We start from the raw sequence: 19,623 nt of genomic DNA, 5'->3' as shown, positions 1-19,623 counted from the left end.
AGGTCTCTGCAGATGTTCTTCAAGCACCCATAAATATCCGTGATGCTCTGGTTTCTACCAAAAGGTCTGTGCTTGGAATGCACCTCTGTTGCAGATGCTATTTGAAGCCTGCATATAGCGCCGCCACCTATTGGAACTTCATGAAATCGTAGGGGCTGAAATGGGAATATTCCATGTTGTCCCACAACAAACTTCACTTTGCTTCAACTGAAACTGGCTGAGAAAAAAAAATGTCTTGGATTACTTATTGAACGGCTCTAGTAGATGATTATGATGATGATGATGATGTGGCTGGTAAATGGGTAGGCCAGGAGCAAAACAGTATTAGTGTAGCATGTAGAACACTTAAGCATTCCCAGACAGCTTATAGCCCAGTTCCTTTTTTGAATGTATTATCAGACGTGAGTTAAAGCAATAATTATATAGACTTATCTGATCTCTTGAAGCAGCAGTTACTAATAAGAGTAATGACAATAAATAATAAACCCATCAGGGGCTCAACATTTTCATTTGCTGGGTACGGACTTGGCGACCCTGGGGTTCCTGATCTGGGGGCTGGTAAGTGCCGCCAGCCCTTGTCACCGTAAGCTCTGGGCATGCTTCAGTGACCACTGTGCGGCACAGCGGTGGAACGTTGTGTGTCTCATGGAACGAGGATCTTGGCTTGACCACCTAGATCACGAGGACAGAATAAACCTCTAAAAAAAAAACCTAAATCTTAAGGTGTGCTTCACACTGATGAGATGCATGGCTGTTGAGGTGGCATAGTCATTAGCGGGCAACCTCTGGGAAACCTGCCGCACCTCAGTTGTATAAGTCTTATTCAGGCACACGGGGCTCTGTGTGAGTGGACCCTAGCTGCTCGTGGGACCGGGATGGAACCCTCTAAATCATCATCTTCTTCTCCCAGTGGGAAGGGTGTACCGCCGGGGAGTATTCACACCCATTCATCCAAAAGAATGAGAGAGGCTAGTCATCCTGGTAATAAGAATACTTTGGTCTGCAGTAACAGGGCTCATGGAGTCATGAATAACAGTGCGTTTCTGGTGGTAAAGAGGAAGGAGGGGACATTTGAAAAAGTGTCCCCCTTTTATATCCATAAGGGTTTCAAAGGCCATGCTGGGACATTAAAATCTATGAAACGATTGCGTAATGGTCCATTGGTGGTCGAAACTAACGGGTCAAAGGAGGTGGAACTTCTTAATAAATTGCAGAAACTGGGTGACTGTGATATTATTGTTGATATGCACACATCTCTCAATTTCAGTAAGGGCACGTGTTGAGATATCATGGACATGGACATGGACATGGCGGAACTGAAGCAAGAATGGGTATCCCAGGGAACAGTCGATGTAGAGCTACGAATGCACAGGAATAATGGAGCTACTGAAAAGACTGCCACTTTTATTGTCACATTCGATTCTTTGACACTGCCTGAACATTGTATGGCGGGGTTCCGTTGACTTAATGTTTGGCCTTACATTCCAAACCCTATGCGGTGCTATAAATGCCAGCATTTTGGCCATACGACCATGAGTGTGGATGTGAAGTGATCTGTGGGAACTGCAGAAAAACCGCTCATGACGCTGGGACCGACTGCCCATCACCAGCGACCTGCATCAACTGCTCTGGGAACCACCCAGTCTGGAGCCGAAACTGTCTTGCTTTTGCTGAGGAATGCAAAATACAGGAGATAAAGGTAACCAAGCAGATCCCTTATGCTGAAGCCAAAAAAGAATGTAAGGCGACAAAATCCTTTGTCGTTGCCACCTCATATTCTTCCATGGAAAACAAACCTATTCCCAAGGCGGCTGCTTCGACACAGACATCTTTAAGCGTGCTTGTATCTACCACAAGCACCTTTACTTGACATGTACATGTCAAGGAAAAAAGAGTAAGGACAAAGCAATCCAGGCAGCTGCACCAGGAAAGACCAATAATAGTTCTGCAGTGAGCTTACAGAAGGTGCAAGAATAACAGAGTGCCTCTCAATGCTTGCTTTCTCCATCATCCTCGAAGGGGCAGGTTGCAAGGAAAGTCTCATTAAATCTGTCCCAACCACCATCAGCTGTCATTCTTTCCTGTTTATCTGATGAGGAGGACATCATGGAGTTAGATGCCTCAGATACAGACAGCCCCTCCACTCCCCCTCGCTCTTCAAGTTTCACCTCCCTGGTACTAAGATGGGTAAATTAAAACCACACCAATGACATGGCTTCCATACTACAATGGAATATGAATGGGTTCCAGACTAATATGGAGGAACAGAAACTCATAGCACAGGCACGCCCCTTGTGCTTATGTTTACAAGAAATACACACCTGTATTTGTATACAGACATCCCTGTGCTACAGGTATACACAATATACCGCAATGATGACCTATCGGGAGAGGCCAAGGGAGGTGTCGCAGTGTTTGTCACTAACGTGCACCACTCCTCTGCTCTCCCCCTGGCTACTGACCTGCAAGCAGTTGCAGTTCAAATTCATGTGTATCGGTGTATCGGAGGATCGCTGTTTGCTCACTGCATTTACCTCTGCAAGATGCAATAGACACTGAGGCTCTCACAGATCTCATCACACAACTCCCATGACCATTCCTCCTCCTGCGAGACTTCACTGCCCATCATGTCCTGTGGGGTTTGATCTCTACTTGCCATTGGGGTCGGGTTTTGGAGGGCCTCATGACATCTCACGAGCTGTGCATCCTCGGCACGAGTACTCACACACATTTCTCTACTGCTACTGGGCCATTCTCAGCCATCGACCTCTCTTTCTGTTCTCCCACCCTCGCCGACTCTGTTCGGTGGGAGGTCATTGACGGCCTTCATTCCAGTGACCAGTTCCCAGTCTGCCTTCACCTACTAAATTGCTCACCACCTGAAGTTAAGCCACCAAAATGGATGGTCAGCAGGGCTAACTGGATGCATTTCAGACAGCTGGCTGTGTTCTAACACTGTGGCAGTTTCCACAGGTGGGTGGACCACATCACATGAGTGATCATCATGCTGCTGACCTGTCCATCCCACAGTCCTCAGGTCATCTTAGGAGGTGACTAGTATCTTGGTAGACAGGTGAATGCCATTCCGTGATCCGGGAAGGGTATGGCGCTCTTCAACATTTTAAATGCTGACCAACAGGAGGCAACCTTAGGGCCTTAAGAGTTGTGAGGACCAAGGCTCAACGCGTCATTAGGGAGAGTAAGAAAAGGTCATGGCAAGTGTTCCTGGACTCCATCAATCATTCCACTTCTTCTGTAAAAGTATGGGAAGCCATCCAAAGGATTTCCGGTAAACGAAGCTGTTTACTGATAGCAGCAATGCTGAAACAGGGGTGCCTCCAAACAACACCCAGAGATATTGCTCAGATGCTGGCCAAGCATTTTGCACAAACTACTGCCAATGCCAGCCAGGATCTGGTGTTTTGTCTCTACCATGTGACTTTAGAGAGGGAAAAGGTGGACTTCAGGCCCAACAGTTCTGAGGCCTACAATTCCCCTTTCTCCATGTGGGAGCTTGAATCAGCACTGACTGAGACTTATGACACTGCATCCGGTCACGACCAAATCCTGTATTGCATGCCTTGACATTTGCCAGCGGTGCAAGGGAAATCTTCTTCAAATGTTTTAATCTAATATGGTAGACAGGCAACTTCCCCAACACAACTCATGGAGGGAGGCAATTCTGATCCCTCTCCTCAAACCAGGAAAGGACTGCACATATCCCAGCAGTTATTGGAATATTGCCTTAACAAGCTGTGTAGGAAAGACCCTGGAGCAAGTGGTTAACCGTCGACTGGTCTGGTTGTTAGAGACCAGGCAACCCCTTAGCCTCTCTCAGTGTGGATTCCGAAGATTTTGGTCCACTGTCAACAATCTGACACTCCTAGAGGCAGCTATTCAGCAGGCTTTCCTCCACAAGCTTCAATGTATCGGCATATTCTTTGATATAAGTAAGGCATACAATACTACTTGGAGACATTTTTCTCACACAACTGCATCAATGGGGCTTTCGTGGCCACCTCCCCATCCTCATACCGTCTTTCATGTCTCAGCGGTTTTTTAGGACCCAAGCTGGTGACACGCTGTCTGATCGATTTGAGGAGGAGAATGGTGTTCCTCAGGGCAGTGTTTTGAAGAAGTGTTACCCTCTTTGCTATAGCCATCAACAGTATCACATCGATGGTAAGGAGTCCTGTACAGTACTCCTTATTTGTGAACGATTTTGCTGTTTTCTTTTGCTTCTCCAGTGTTGCAACAGCAAGCCATCAGTTGCAACTTACAGTGTGGAGGTTAGAGGAGTGGACTGCAAAGATGGGTTTTCAGTTTTCTGCAGATAAGAGTGTGTGTGTGTGTGTGTGTGTGTGTGTGTGTGTGTGTGTGTGTGTCTGTGTCTGTGTGTGTGTGTGTGTGTGTGTGTGTGTGTGTGTTCATTATTTTAATCGTTATTGTCACCTTTTTTTAATCTATCTACTTTGACTATGGAGGACACCATCCTACATTTTACAGACACAGTGCAGTTTCTGGGCCTGATTTTGTACTCCAGATTGTCGTGGCTGCCACATTTGCAAGACCTGAAAGCAAGAACCGTAAAGGCACTGATCACCATCAAGTGCTATAGCCACAGGTCTCGGGGAGTGGACAGGGCGTGTCTCCTCCAGTTTTATTGGGCTTTCGTGCATTCACAGCTGGACAACGGGTGCATGGTGTATGGGTTAGCGAGACCCTCTTATTTGTGGATCATTGACACTGTGCACCATGCAGGGATTCGGTTGGCCACGGGTGCTTATTGGACCAGTCCCATACCCAGCCTCTGTGCTGAGACGGGGGAACCACCACTTGCCATCCAGTGCCAGCTCCTCATGGTGAGTCAGGCGCATAAGTTCCTCACAGCTTCAACTTCACCCACACACCATACTTTTGTTCGTCCGCCTCTGGAGCACCTTTTTTCTAACTGTCCATGAGCCATGATGCCATTTGGGATCCGTGTGGAACATGTGCTGGAGTCACTCGGTGTGAAGCCAGTACGACCCCAAATCCAGAGTTTTAACTGTCTGCCACCCTGGATACTGGAGAGGGCCAGAGTGATTTTAGATTTGGATTAGTATGGGAGAGATTGCACTCCTTCTCCTGTTTTTAATTCGACATTTTCAGACATTTTATCTTAGCACCACAACCATGTAGCCGTTTTTACGGATGTGTCTAAGCAGGGAGACTCCGTCGGTTGCTTTGTTGTTTTCCCACATCATGTCTTTGACGTCAGACTCCCTTCAGTATTTAATATCTTCGACACAGAATTATATGTGATCTTATGGGCCCTGGAGCAGATAAGGTGTTCTCCCAGTGTTAGATTTCTCATCTGTTCGGATTCTCTGAGCATCCTTTACTCCCTCCAGTGTTTGTACCCAGCAGATAAAATAATCCAAAATATCCAGGATGCCCTCCTCCAACTAAAACAACTGGGGAAGGAGGTGTCTTTCTGCTGGTCCAAGGGCACTTGTGGATTGCGGGGAACGAATTGGCAGATCAAGCAGCCAAGGAGGCTTGTCGTGATCTTCAAGTATTTCGGAGTGCTATCCCCCTGCAAGTTATCACCTCACTGTTGAAGTACAAAGTGATGTGTCAATGGGAAGATGAGTGGCTGGAAGTGACTGACAACAAGCTCCGTGTCATCAAGCCCACAACTCAGCCATGGAGTACTTCCTTCCAGGCATGTTGACGGGATGAGGTCCTTCTTACTCGTCTTCACACAGGCCACAGCCCTATGACACATGGCTTCTTACTCTGGTGAGAGGACCCTCCAATGTATGGTGCTTGTGGTGTGCAGGTAACAGTGTGCCACGTTTTATTGGACTGTATTTTGTTTGCTGACCAGCTGTCTTCAGAAGAATTTCCAACGGACCTGCAGTGTATTTTATGTAATGATGAAACAAATGTGGTTTGAATTTTAAAGTTTTGTGAATTGCCCAACATTTTTAACAAGATTTTAGGGAGATGTTTTTAATGTGTCAACAGGTTGGCTGGCTCAGTGGTGGTCAGCCAGTCACATTTCCCTGTGCTTTTCTTTTAGCTCCTCTGTGTTTTGTTTTCTCTTTGTTTTAATTTGTTGATTAGCTATCTTCCCTCCTAATTGGTTTCATTGCATGTGAGATAGAGTGAGTATGTGGCCATCTCGAGTGCACACAGGTACACAGTTTTAGTTCATTTCCACATTCATTTGTGCTGATAATTGTAGGGATGCTGATGACCTTGCCATTGGGCGCCCATACAAACCAAACACATAGTAAATAATTAATTGTCACAAATAGCAGCTCCACTCTGATTCTTTAAAGAATCAAAGTCCCATGTATAGAACATATTCAAATGTCTGATTAATCTACAAATGAATTAATGTGTTAAATCTTGATATTAAGCACGTAAAACATTTATGGTTGAAAACATTCCATTTTAGGAAAACCTAGTTTTTCATGCATTTCAATGTTTATGGTATCATATCTCCTGAACTGTGTATCAAACAACAATATAATTTTGCAGTTGCTTTCAGTGGTATATGTGGAAACTGTCTGCAAAATGTGTTGCAAATAGAGTTAATAGTAAAGAAACAATAAATTTAAATGTCATGCCTGATGCTCAAGTTTTACTGCATGAACAGCGAAAATGTTGTTGAAAGGCACTAAGCGCTCTCATTCTTAAATGCTGAATGAATATAGTGGTAATTTGCATGTCATGAGTTACACAGCATCAAGACATAAACAGAGTTTTAATTTTAATACTTGATGTAATGTGTTAAACCTTTATTGTAAGATTATATCTGTTAATGAGTAGATTATGTAAGCATTTTATTTTTTTTAATTTTGGTCAGTAATTGCATGACATTCTTAAAATCAGATTTTTGTTGCCCTAGGGCCGTAAGATAGCAACCTTATACTGGGACAGACTGTTTTGTTCAGTAGTGTAGGTGCCCCATACTATCACACCTGTCATTATTCAGTCCAATGGCCCAATCTGTTTTTTCACAGTGAGGTAACAAAACATGCTTGGACATAGCTATGATGATGATGATGATATAAATTAATTACAGAATAATCACAAATAATGTTTCACTGCCAGGTTTCAGAAATTGGTATCACCTCATGTAAGTCTCTCAGACCATCATCAAATGAATGGTGTGGAAATTGTTGTACAGTGTCTGTTCCTCTGCACAACACCCATACCAGCACTTTATTGAATACCCAATTTCCTCATTACAGACCATCTACCATGACCACTACTGACTTGGTTGAGATTAGAACATTTGTGTCAGATAGGGTAACATTGCTTAACCTTCTACATTGGCTTCTGAATCATAGGGATGTAATAGGGTGGATGTTCATCCCAATATGCTACCAGTTGTCTTGTAGTACTGAAACATTTGATGTTGAAATTCGCCAAAGCTAATTTGTGTGTATTGTGAGGTCTTATAAAAAGATACATCTGCACAGGAAGTTACCATCCTTAACATTTCTACCTTGATATCTTCTATTTGAGGATCTGTGATGGTGGTACTTTTAACATAGACTATCACTCATAGTTCTGTTCAGCTAAACTTAGCTGTATGGGCACACAGGAGTGCATATTTAGCAGCATGACACTCACAGGCAAGTACCGCACCGGACACTTCATCTGCAGCTCCCCAGCACAGTTCCTTCTTGCCAATTTGGGAGGAGATTTGTCCTTTGAGCTAAATTTTTATAGTGATTTACGCAATGCTGCTTCAGTGTCAAGGACCGATTAAGGGCATTGCCCTAACGAAACACCTCATAGTCAGTAATTAAAATTTTTATATATCAGTCATTAAAGGTTTCAGAACCTTAGCGCTCTATGGATGATCCAGTATTCAAATTCCCCATCTGAAAATGGAGCTAATACTCGTAAGCGCATTGTGATTTATAAATTTTATATACTGTTTACAGATGGTTTTTCTCGCTTTAACAGTTGAATGTACAGTTGCAGACACAGTCTTGGCAAGTGTGGTTCCAGTAAAGGGAAACGAGTAGATATCTTGGTAAATAACTATGATACCCCCACAAACCATGGATCTTGCAGTGTGCCTAAGTGATACAGATAGCCGTAGTTTAAATGCAACTACAACAGAAGGTAACTATGGATTTCTGAATAGAGGCAGCAGCCTCTACAGTAGTTGCAGGGGCAACAGTCTAGGTGGTTCACTGATCTGGCATTTTAACATTACTAATGAGTGACAACAAGTGGTGGTTTCTCTTGTAAATCCCAGTTCTCCAGAGACACATGGTCTACCAGTTGGTTCATCCCCATTCATATTTGTTTGACCACACTGGAAGCGTCTGTGTCAGCTAACCACTGTTATATAATTGTGCAGCATTGACAAACTTCCACAAACTTGGCAAGGACTGTTGCAGTGTTGTTTGCCTTCAAATGTAGAAAGTAACTGACAAAATGGTACTCTAGTTTACTAATGAACTACACCATTTTGTTTTGGCGTCTGTACTGCTGTGCTGCATTACTGTGGTACAGGGATTTCAATGTGTACCAGGACTGCAGACATGTATCAGCAAACAAACAAAAAATTGATTACATAACTTGTTGTAGAGGATAATCATCGAAACTACCCAGCACAGTCCAACTAAGGTCAAAAAGTGTTTAATCTACAGAAGTGTGCAGTAACAGTATTTTGTAAAACTGATAACTGAATATCTTTCATGTGCCTCTTTAGGGACATAGGGATTCTTTCACTTATGGGCAAATGCATTTCTTCCCTATTTGCGGCTAATAATGAGAGTGAATTTTGGATGAGATGTGAAAATCACAGTCACATCTCATTCCATTTCATATTGTTTTGCAGCTTTATGCCCAGATATTTAAATGATGTGACTGTGTCAAGCAGGACACTACTAATGCTGTAGTCTAACATTACGGGTTTGCTTTTCCTATTCATACATATTAGCATATATTTTTCTACATTTAGAGCCAGCTTCCATTCATCACACCAAGTAGAAATTTTGTCTAAGTCATTTTGTATCCTCCTACAGTCACTCGATATCAACATCGTCCCATACACCACAGCATCATCAGCCAGCCACCACAGATTGCTGTCCACCATGTCTGGCAGATCTTTCATGTATATAGGAAATAATTGTGGTTCTACCACACTTCCCTAATCATTCCTGATGAAACACTTCTTTCTGATGAACACTCGCCATTGAGGACAACATACTGGGTTCTATTACTTAAGAAGTCTTCGAGCCACTCACATATCTGGGAACTTACTCAGTATGCTGATTCTTTGATTAATAGTTTGCAGTGGGGCATCTTGCCAAACACTTTTCAGGTAATATGGAATCTGCCTGTTGCCCTTCATCCGTGTTTCAAAGGACATCATGTGAGAAAAGGGAAAGCTGAGTATTGTGCAAGCAATTCTTTCTAAATCCACACTTATTTTTGGGCGAAAGCTTTTGCATCTCGAGAAAATTTATTATTTTTAAACTAAGAATATGCTCAAGATTTCTGCAGAAAACCATGTTAAGAATATCAGTCTGTAATGTTGCAGGTCTGCTGTTTATCCTTCTTATATACAAGAGTTTTTTTGCTTGAGCTGTTCACTTCATACTCTGTGCTGGGTAGAAAAATTGCGACAAATGGAAGCTAAGTACGAGCTGATGCTATAGAGAACTCTCTGTAAAACCAAATTGGGATTCCATGCGGACCTGGTAATTTATCTGTTTTGAACTCTTTCAGTTGCCTTCTATGACAGGGATGCCTATTACTTTGTCCTCCATTTGGCAGTCTGCACTATGGTCAAATAATGGTATGTTTGTACGATACTCCTGCGTGAACAATTTTTATGATGTGAAAGTGGAAACTTTAGTTTTCATTTTGCTATCTTGTATTGCTACAACAGATGGCTCAATGAGTGACTAGATAGAAGCCTTGACCTGCACAGTGATTGTATGTAGGACCAGAATTTTCTCAGGATCTTAGCAAGATCTTTTGCTAATGTATGATAGTGGTAGTTGTATGCTTCGCACATTGATCTTTTTACAGATGCACGAATTCTGTGTCTGTGTCTGTAGCCATATAAGTATATAGTTCTGGCAACACTGGCCATGACCTCCTTCTGTGTGCATGTACACACATTCCCCGAACTCTTACGGGATTTGGTAAGAATGTATTCCACGAGTAATGAGTGTGTTGGGGTGGTACAGTACAAATGTAGTGTGTGGACATACAAGGTGAGAATGTGGGTCTCACAGGAGGCGTGCGCGAGATAGTCCCTGCAGTCACACTATCCTCTGTGCCGTCGGTGGCTCAGATGGATAGTGTGTCTGCCATGTAGGCAGGAGATCCCGGGTACGAGTCCCGGTCGGGGCACACATTTTCACCTGTCCCCGTTGATATATATCAACGCCCGTTAGCAGCTGAAGGTATTAATATAATTCTAATTTCTTTCTACCAGATATGTTTAAACATACTTCACAAGGCTGCCTGTCCCAGTCGATACTCGGTTCGTTAAAGTCGCTTCCAACTAACATTGCATGGTCTGGGCATTTCCACACCACTGAGCATAAACTTTCTTTGAATGACTAAAACTGCCACTGTGGGATCATATGGCTGGCAAAAACATCCAACAATTAGCTTGATTTCACCTAAACCTGCTGTACATGTCCAGATAGCTTCACTGTCACACTCAAATTGAATCTCAATAGAGAGAATATTTTTGTAGACTCAATGAACGCTCCCCCTCCTATGACATCTGATCAGTTTTCCGCTGTACATTCCATGATTCACTAAATATTTCACAGCTTTCTACTTAAGGTTTCAGCCAGCTCTCAGTCTCTAGAATAATTTGAGCATGGCATATTTCCTGGAGGGCAGTAAATTCATGGACTTTATTACAAATAGTAATGACAGTTTACTGATAAAATTTTAACAATCAAAGTGTCTTTACTCTGAATGTGGTCTGATTTCACTATCTGAGTATTGATTGCTAAGTGTTCATCACAATACCTCAGCCTACCACATTGCCTAAAAAAGACCCATGTGCACTCCACAAGTCTTTTATTACGTGAGTAGCTGCTTCCTGTGTGTAATGCATCCCTGACCTATCAAGGGGAGTCCCATAGTTTTCCATCCGATCATGCTGATGATCCAGAAACCTGCAGCCAAGAATGACACAGTGCAAATTGTGAGCTTAGTTTGCACCCCCCCCCCCCCCCAAAAGCAAGGCCAACAACAGCCATCACCTCTTCTGCCCACTAGCCACTAATATTAACTGGGGATGGCCTCAGAACCCAAGCAGCAGGTGTCATTGGTGATGGTATAAGTCATAGCTTGCAGATAACTGCCCACTGCATGCTCAATAGCCACAGTCAAGGCCACCTCCACATCACAGATGAGACCCCCCACCCAGCAGGCATACTGAGTTTGCATTGACTTTCTTTCTGGCTATTTGCTTAAGGGGCTCCGTAATGTGCCTAGCTCCCAATAACTAGCAAGTCCCTGCCCTTGTGTGCCTGATCACACACTGCTGAAGGAGCGACCACCTGTCCATTCATAGAGTGGATGTGCGAGGACAGACAGCCAGTCTCCATATTGACCCTCCGTCTTGAGTGGCGCAAACACATTACAACCTGCCACCCACCCTGCGGTGAGGGTGTATCCACAGCATTGGGTACATTGATAAGGCCGACACCTGAGTTGTCACATGCAATGTACCAGATTCTTTGCCACAACTACATACTGAGGCATTATCCTCAAGACAGCTACCATAACCAAAAATGTATTCAGCTGTTACAAACTATGGCCAGCTCCTCTTGGGTCTGCACACAGCATGCACACCTCTTTCCCATCCTATTAAAACTAACTGGAGAAGTACACTATAAAAGTACAAAGAGCAATGTAGATACCCAACTTGCTGCCCTCCTGACATTTCTCCAATGGCAGCTGACTCCTACTGAACTGTGTAAATGGTTGCTCAAAAGAAGTGAAAACTCACCTACAGACTGCACAGATCTACACTTTACAGTTACAAAAAATGAGGTTCCAGCTCTTACATAGAAAAACATGCACGGAATTTAAAGAATTAAATGAGGAAGAAAACAAAGAAAAAGCTAAATATTAACTTGTTGGTCTGCTCTTAATATTAAGCATCCTTCTGTAACACCACATTTCTCTTTATTTTTTGTTTTCCCCCATCTATACAATCCTGTGTTCTAAAAACACTTTCATAGAACTTTCTTGTTCAAATTAAGGCCTATATTTGATACTGGTAGATTTCTTGAAGTGAGGAATGCTCTCTCTTCTCTGCTAGTCTGCATCGAGGAATGCTATCTTTTTTTTTCTTCTGCTAGTCTGCATCATCTTCCCACTAGCTTCCTCTGGTGTGTGATCTTTTGCTTCCAGTTTAGTATAATTCCTTTACTTCCTTTATTATGTGGTCCCAAATTTTGAAAAAGGGCATTGTTCTTCCATGGTGTATTTTAAATGATCTGTAACGATGCATGTATTCATACTCATTGAGCTGTGATGCCAATTTTGATGTAGTACCCAATTCTGATATTTAGTTTGCTGTCTCATTGCTACTACTTCTCACTGCCTTCATTTTCCTTTAGTTTCTGTGCTCAGAGGACTCTTCATCCCATTCAATGTATCCTGTAATTCATCCTCAGCCTCACTGAGACTAGCAGTATCATGAACAAATCTTATCATTGATATTCTTTCACTCTCAATTTTTTTCGCACTCCTGGACCTTTCTTTCCATTATTGCTTTTTCTGCATGAAAGTTGAACAGTAATGGAGAAAAACTTTTGCCTTTTTTAATTCAAGCACTTTTCTCCTGGTCTTCCATTCATTTTTTTCCCCTCTTGGTTCTTGTATATATTGTATATTACCCATCTTTCTTTATAACTTATCCTTACTTTTCTGAGAATTTCAAACACTTTACAACATTTTACATTGTTGAAGCTTTTCCTGTGTTGACAACTCCTATGACTGTTTCTTGATTTTTATAAAGTTTAGTCTCAACAATAAAAGCACATCATCACAGTTGCCTCTCTGGTGCTTTTACCATGCCTAAAGCTAAGCTAACTGTCATGTAACACAGCTACATCCACCAGTTATTAGGGTTTCTTCCCATTCCATGCATGTATGAAGTGCAGGAAGAATGATTGATTGAATGAATGCCTCTGCACATGCTGTAATTATTCTAATCTTGTCCTCACAATCCCTGTGTGAGCAATACGTAGAGAGTTGTAATGTATTCCTAGAGTTATTTAAAGCCGGTTCTTGAAACTTTGTTACTAGACTTTGTGGGGTAGTCAACATCTATCTTCAAGAGTCTTCCAGTTCAGTTTTTTTAGCATCACTGCAACACCCTCCCTCAGGTCAAACAAACCTGTGACCATTTGTTCTGTCCTTCTCTGTATGTGTTCAGTACCCCATGCTAGTTCTATTTGGTACAGGTCCCACACACTTGAGTAATACTCTAGAATGGATTGCATGAATGATTTATAAGCAGTCTCCTTTGTAGACTGATTGCACTTCTCCAGTATTCTACCAATAAACCAAACCCTACCACTTGCTTTACCCACAACTGAGGCTACTTGATCATTCCATTCCTCAATTTTTCTTTCCCATTCTTCTGTATGTTATTCTTATGAGGATGCAAGATCTAGTAAACTGACTGTGGAATATGTATCACATTCATCTCCATTGAGTATCTTCAGGATTGAGTGAATGATGGTATTCTACAGCCCAATGGTACATCTCCAGTCTCATACACCCCACAGACTATCTTGAATAATCGTTTGGTTGACACTTTCTCCTGTAATTTCTCCAATTCTGTATTAATGTTTTCTATACTTTCTGTCTTATTTGATTGACTTCTAAAGCTCTGCCAGACACTTACTCTAGTACTAGATTCCCCTATGTCCTCTGGAGAAACATCCATTTCTTGTTCTATTGTCAGCAGATAGTTCCTCCTCCTCGCAGGAGCTCTCAATTCACTCTTTTCCTATCTTTGCTCTATCCTGTGTGTTTCACAATATAATTCCTCTTACACTCTCAGTGTTGACAACTTTGCTTTTAATTTCATTTCGGCTGTTCTATATGCTAAATCTGTTCTGACAACCTTTTCCTTTTCTGTTTCATTGCATTTTTCCTGCAGCCATTTCATTTAACTTCCCAGCACTTTCTTTTGGTTTCATTCCTAGTTGACTTAGGAAGGGAAAATACCATTACATCAGTCACTTGCATTTGCTCTCCAGATTTTTTTCATTTTGTATGTCCAAAATCGGTAATTGGAGAAGTTTACAAAAGTGCAACTATGTACAAACTATAAATGAAGAAATTAGGAAAAAAGAGGAGCATGGGAGTTATAAAATAAGTAATGGCATTCAAATTAATTTTGCTAATAAATTATTAAATTATACAATATACATATTAAATCAATGTAAGTTAAACGTTTGTGATTAAGTTGGTAATGGGTTTGGTTTGATAGTTTTTGAAGATTCAGCAAAGATTGTCCATGTTTAGAGAGCCTGTTAAAGAAACTGTTATTGTTCTTCATTTATTATCAACCTGTAAATGAAGTCTTGAATTAATTTTATCCCTCTTTCAGTTGTATCAGTAACAACCCGTACAATGTTTTATTTCCTTTAGCTGTTAAAAAATGTTGATTTTCTCACTGTACATTGTGATCAGCATTTAAAAATTCTTTATCAGCTTCAAATCTCTTACAGAAATTTAATGTTTAAGGAGAAACAGAGAAATTGGTTTCTTTGTCCTGGGAATTATCAACTTTTTTCACACCGAGTGATGCTTTACCTGTCATCACAATTATCTGATTCACCATTATATTGGATCAAAATGTGTCAAGCATATTGATATTACACCTTCTGAAAAGCCATGTTATCTGAAATCATCAGGATTACAGCCAAAAAATATTTGAACCATTGCCACAGGAAGGTGTAGGTGGTAGCCGTCAAGCCTTTTGTCCTGTGGTGATGAATACAGTCCATGGATTCATGCACTGTGGTCACCACCTATTCATGTGATTCCTGCTTTTGCCCTATTATTAGTAAGATTGTTGTGATTCTATGTTTTGAACTTCTATTTTGGAAATAACTTTATTATTTCACAAATTACTTAAGTAACATAGTTTAATTTGCTGTCCAGTACATTTACTGATTGGAGTAAATCTGAATGTTTACCGTATACTAATAGACAGATTTAAAATATTAAAGACATCTCAACATTGTATGCCAGTTGTTCTGAAACCACTTTTTCTTATTCATTTTCAGGGGCATTATGACTTGTGAAGAGTTGCAGAACTTTGTTACCAAGTCACTCAGCACTACTAACACCTATCTGTTTGTGAAAAAGAGAGCTGGGCTGAATAGTCCATGGCTTCTTCCCAAAAGACTGTATGAACCACCTAACATGGGGCAACATATTATATTTTCATTGAAAGGTTCTACTAATGAAGAACAGTCTATCAGCAGTAATGTGGATAATGATACTGGTCAAGAGGCAGAGATTTATCCAGATTGTGCTTTAGTGACTGAAGATAGTGAAGAACAGTTCAGGCTTCCTTACAATGAAGGACATAATCCCTTACATAGAAACAGTTATGTATTACATGACCTAAAAAAGAATTCTGTGGATAAGAATTTTGATGACATGCACTGGTACCAAGCAAAACATGTGTTCAGAGGGTTTGTAAATGAGATGCAATTTTAATTCTGTGTGTGTGTGTGTGTGTGTGTGTGTGTGTACAAAAAAAATTAAATTATCGTGGTGGTGTTCACGTGCTTCACAATAAAGTGCATTTGGAGCAGAGCAGTGTCTAGTATATGTGTGGTATTTCAATCAATTTATATGTGTTACAGTCTCTACCATTTTTTCCTCCCTTGTTTCGCCTTTTTTTGCGTACTGTGTTACCCACACGTTTCTATTTCAAGTGTCAAGAACACAACTAGAAAGATACACTGCGTATACACACAAGTGTGATAAAATACAGACACACTAAATAAAAAATCACAGTTGTTTTTTTCATTGATCCTTTTCTTGTAGAGTTGTGCTGAACAGGATTAGCTTATCATTTAGAGTGCCCCAAATTCATGTAGTCTTTATGAAAACTGCATTATTCATATATATGTTCTAAGAAAAATTACTGCATCAACAACACCTAGATTGTCTCTCTGTACTTCAGGTGCCAATGTGTGCATAAATTCATTCTTCTTTCTTGTGCAGAAATGGAATATGCTTTGGTTCATTAATAGGGAATACCATAAGGCACTATCAACTGCTTCCCCCCCCCCCCCCCCAGAGGTCACGAGTATTGTGTGCTGTAAGTCAGCTTCAAAGAATTTTCAGATCAGTTGTCTTGTGCTTCTCCTGTAAGCTGAATTTTCATACTCGTAGCGATGAACATGTTCCATGTTTGAGTCCTGATCTTCCACACTATTTTAACGTGTAATGAAGTTTCTCATACTATTTATTACCATATGCATTTTGTCGAAGAAAAAAGTCTCATGACAAGGCATTTTTACTACTTGCATGGTCAGAATATAAATTACCAATGCTATTACACAACAGTTGGAAATATAATAGAGACACAAATTAATAGATAATAAGCTATAATTTGAGAAGAGTGAGTAATGCTTGTTGTATCTATAACATTTCATAAGCTCTGTGTGTTCCATAGATAATGCAGGTGGGGAGCACATTAGGGAACTTGGTCGATCGTGGCTGGGTGAGATTTTGCAAATCTGTGGGTAATAAACGTCCAAATATGCCTTGAACAAAATTAACAGTGACAGTTGAATGTACTGTTAGAGGAACAATAATCTTCACATTAGGTAAACATGGAGTAGCGAAAGAATGCCTATGTTAATGTAATGGTATTGTTTAGATTTGAGTGGGTGAGTGGTTCTCTGCTAGAGCTGGGTGGAGACAGAGATGATGAAGGCAGCCAAATTTTGTCAAAGTTCTTTATTATTAACCACAGACAGACATAGTGCAGTGCGCCTACACTAAGCAGACGATGATAATTGAACCCTGCACCCAGGTGCACTGGTTTGGATATGCTGTTGTATGTGTTTTCTCAAAGAGATGGCTCGATAGTGAACAGCCTTGGCTACTAGTGTATTCCAGTCAGGCAGCTGTGGCTGAGTCAGGATGGTGTGACACTGTTCTGGCTCTGATGGCTGGGTTAATGCAGCCTGCTGACCAGCGTAGTGAAAGATGGTGGTGACATTTGGATGATAAACACTGGGTTGAAAGCTGCTGCACTGTTCCTAGAGATATCAGACCCAGAGCAGTATGCGTTCTTCTACTTGAGTCCACTGGAATCGTGCTTGAGTAAACTATAACTTTGTCTTTTTTCCATTTCTGTATTTATTTTATGTTCAGAGTGTCACTCTTATGAGGCACAGACACAGAGTCTTTGGGTCCTATTTTGCACCACCCTGCTTCATCTCTCACTCCCTTTTTAACCCAGTAAGCTACTCTGCTGTTCCACCTTGTAAGAAGGGGGGATCAGAATTGGAGGCATTGTATCACTGTAACCTCGCTAACAATACCCACATTTTTAGTGCCATTCTCAACATCACTTATTCTGAGTACTACTAAGAAGGCAGAGTAATATATATAGTATGTGAGCAAAAGTATCCGGATACCCCCAAAAACATACATTTTTCGTATTAGGTGCATTGTGCTGCCACCTACTCCATATCAGCAACCTCAATAGTCATTAAACATCATGAGAGAGCAGAATGGGGCACTCCACGGAACTCACGTACTTTGACCATGGTCAGGTATTGAGTGTCACTTGTGTCATACGTCTTTACATGAGATTTCCACACTCCTAAACATCCCTAGGTCCACTGCTTCCCATGTGATAGCGAAGTGGAAATGTGAAGGGACACAAACAGCACAAAAGTGTACAGGGCGACCTTGTCTGTTCACTGACAGAGACCACTGACAGTTGAAGAGCGTCGTAATGTATCCAGACCTTCACACAGGAATTCCAAACTGCATCAGGATCCACTGCAAGTACTATGACCGTTAGGCAGGAGGTGAGAAAACTTGGATTTCATGGTTGAGCGGCTGCTCATAAGCCACACAACATGCTGGTAAATGTCAAACGACGCCTCACTTTGGTGTAAGGAGCATAAACATTGGACGATTGAACACTGGAAAAATGTTGTGTGGAGTGGCAAATCACGGTACACAATATGGCAATACATTGTGGCAGGGTGTGGGTATGACGAATGCCTGGTGAATATCATCTACCAGCAGTGTAGTGCTAATAGTGAAGTTCACAGGTGGTGGTGTTATGGTGTGATCATGATTCTCATGCTGTTCTTTGTGTCACTATCACAGCACAGGCCTACATTGATGTTTTAAGCACCTTTTTGCTTCCCACTGTTGAAGAGCAATTCGGGGATGGCCATTGCATCTTTCAACATGACCGAGTTCAACATGATCGAGCACCTGTTCATAATGCACGGCTTGTGGCGAAGTGGTTGCATGACAGTAATGTCCCTGTAATGGACTGGCCTACACACAGAGTCCTGACCTGAACCCTATAGAACACCTTTGGGATGTTTTGGAACGCTGACTTCGTGCCAGGCTTCACCGACAAACATCAATACCTCTCCTTACTGCAGCACTCCATGAAGAATGGGCTGCCATTCCCCAGGAAAACTTCCAGCATCTGATTGAACGTATGCCTGTGAGAGTGGAATCTGTCATCAAGGCTAAGTGTGGGGCAATACCATATTGAATTCCAGCATTACTGATGGAAGGCGCCATGAAGTTGTAAGTCGTTTTCAGCTAGGTGTCCAGATGCTTTTGATCACATAGTATATGTCTTCTAGAGCCATGCCGTGTGCTATCCTAAGTAAGCAGTATTTGGCAATCTTCCAGCACTCAAGGTCAAAGCAAGCATGTCTTGGCTTGAACAAACTTACCCATATTCACAGTGCCCTATTGTGCCTTATAACAAATAAGGGTAATTATTAGTTACAGAAGGAAGGAGTCTTTGGTAACATAGCTATGGTCGAATTCTCAGACATAATGACCGGGAAACTATCAAAACTCCACATTTCTGTGGCTCATATTACTACAAAAATTTCAATGTAATAAAACCTCTCATCCAGAGACACTTGTCCAATGTACTGTGCTACATGAGATTTCCAATATCACTGACTTACTGTTTGGGGGCTGCTTTTCAACAACTCCCTCCTGTGCACTCTATGATACTGTATAACAACTAACCCCATCCAAATAGGCCTCAGAAGGCCCAACGGTACTGACCGAGTGCCGTGTCATCATCAGCCTGAGAGCACCCCCCCCCCCCCCGCCCCCTCCCCCCTCCCTCCCCTTGCCAATAGTGCTCAGCCAACCTGGACACTCAACCGTCCAAGTGATAACCACGCCCAACAGCACTTAACTTTAGCGATCTGAAGGAAACCGGTGTTATGACTTCAGCAAGGCTGTTGTCAATACTTAATAATTATTCCCTTAATATCTGAAGCATTCCCCATGATGTCATTTCCTGGACTTGAACATATATATGAGGTGGATTTTCTGCCATCATGCTCCTTG

At 41.8% G+C, this 19,623-nt stretch overlaps 1 protein-coding gene across 3 annotated transcripts in view; it reads left to right on the top strand.

Annotated features, from left to right (window-relative positions):
* LOC126457582 (MAD2L1-binding protein) overlaps positions 1 to 15,849 on the top strand; it is a 36,668-nt gene extending 20,819 nt beyond the window's left edge. For 2 of the 3 annotated variants that reach the window (XM_050094020.1, XM_050094012.1), the window contains one exon: positions 15,312 to 15,849. In XM_050094020.1, coding sequence (XP_049949977.1) covers positions 15,312 to 15,750 — 439 coding nt within the window. In that variant the 3' untranslated portion in view covers positions 15,751 to 15,849. The remainder of the gene's footprint in view (positions 1 to 15,311) is intronic. The other variant, XM_050094028.1, reaches the window with a different exon arrangement.
* The last annotated feature ends 3,774 nt before the right edge of the window (positions 15,850 to 19,623 follow it).

Source organism: Schistocerca serialis, chromosome 1 (genome assembly GCF_023864345.2).
Source record: "Schistocerca serialis cubense isolate TAMUIC-IGC-003099 chromosome 1, iqSchSeri2.2, whole genome shotgun sequence".
Lineage (NCBI taxonomy): Eukaryota > Metazoa > Arthropoda > Insecta > Orthoptera > Acrididae > Schistocerca > Schistocerca serialis.
This window is presented reverse-complemented; position numbering and strand designations above follow the sequence as displayed.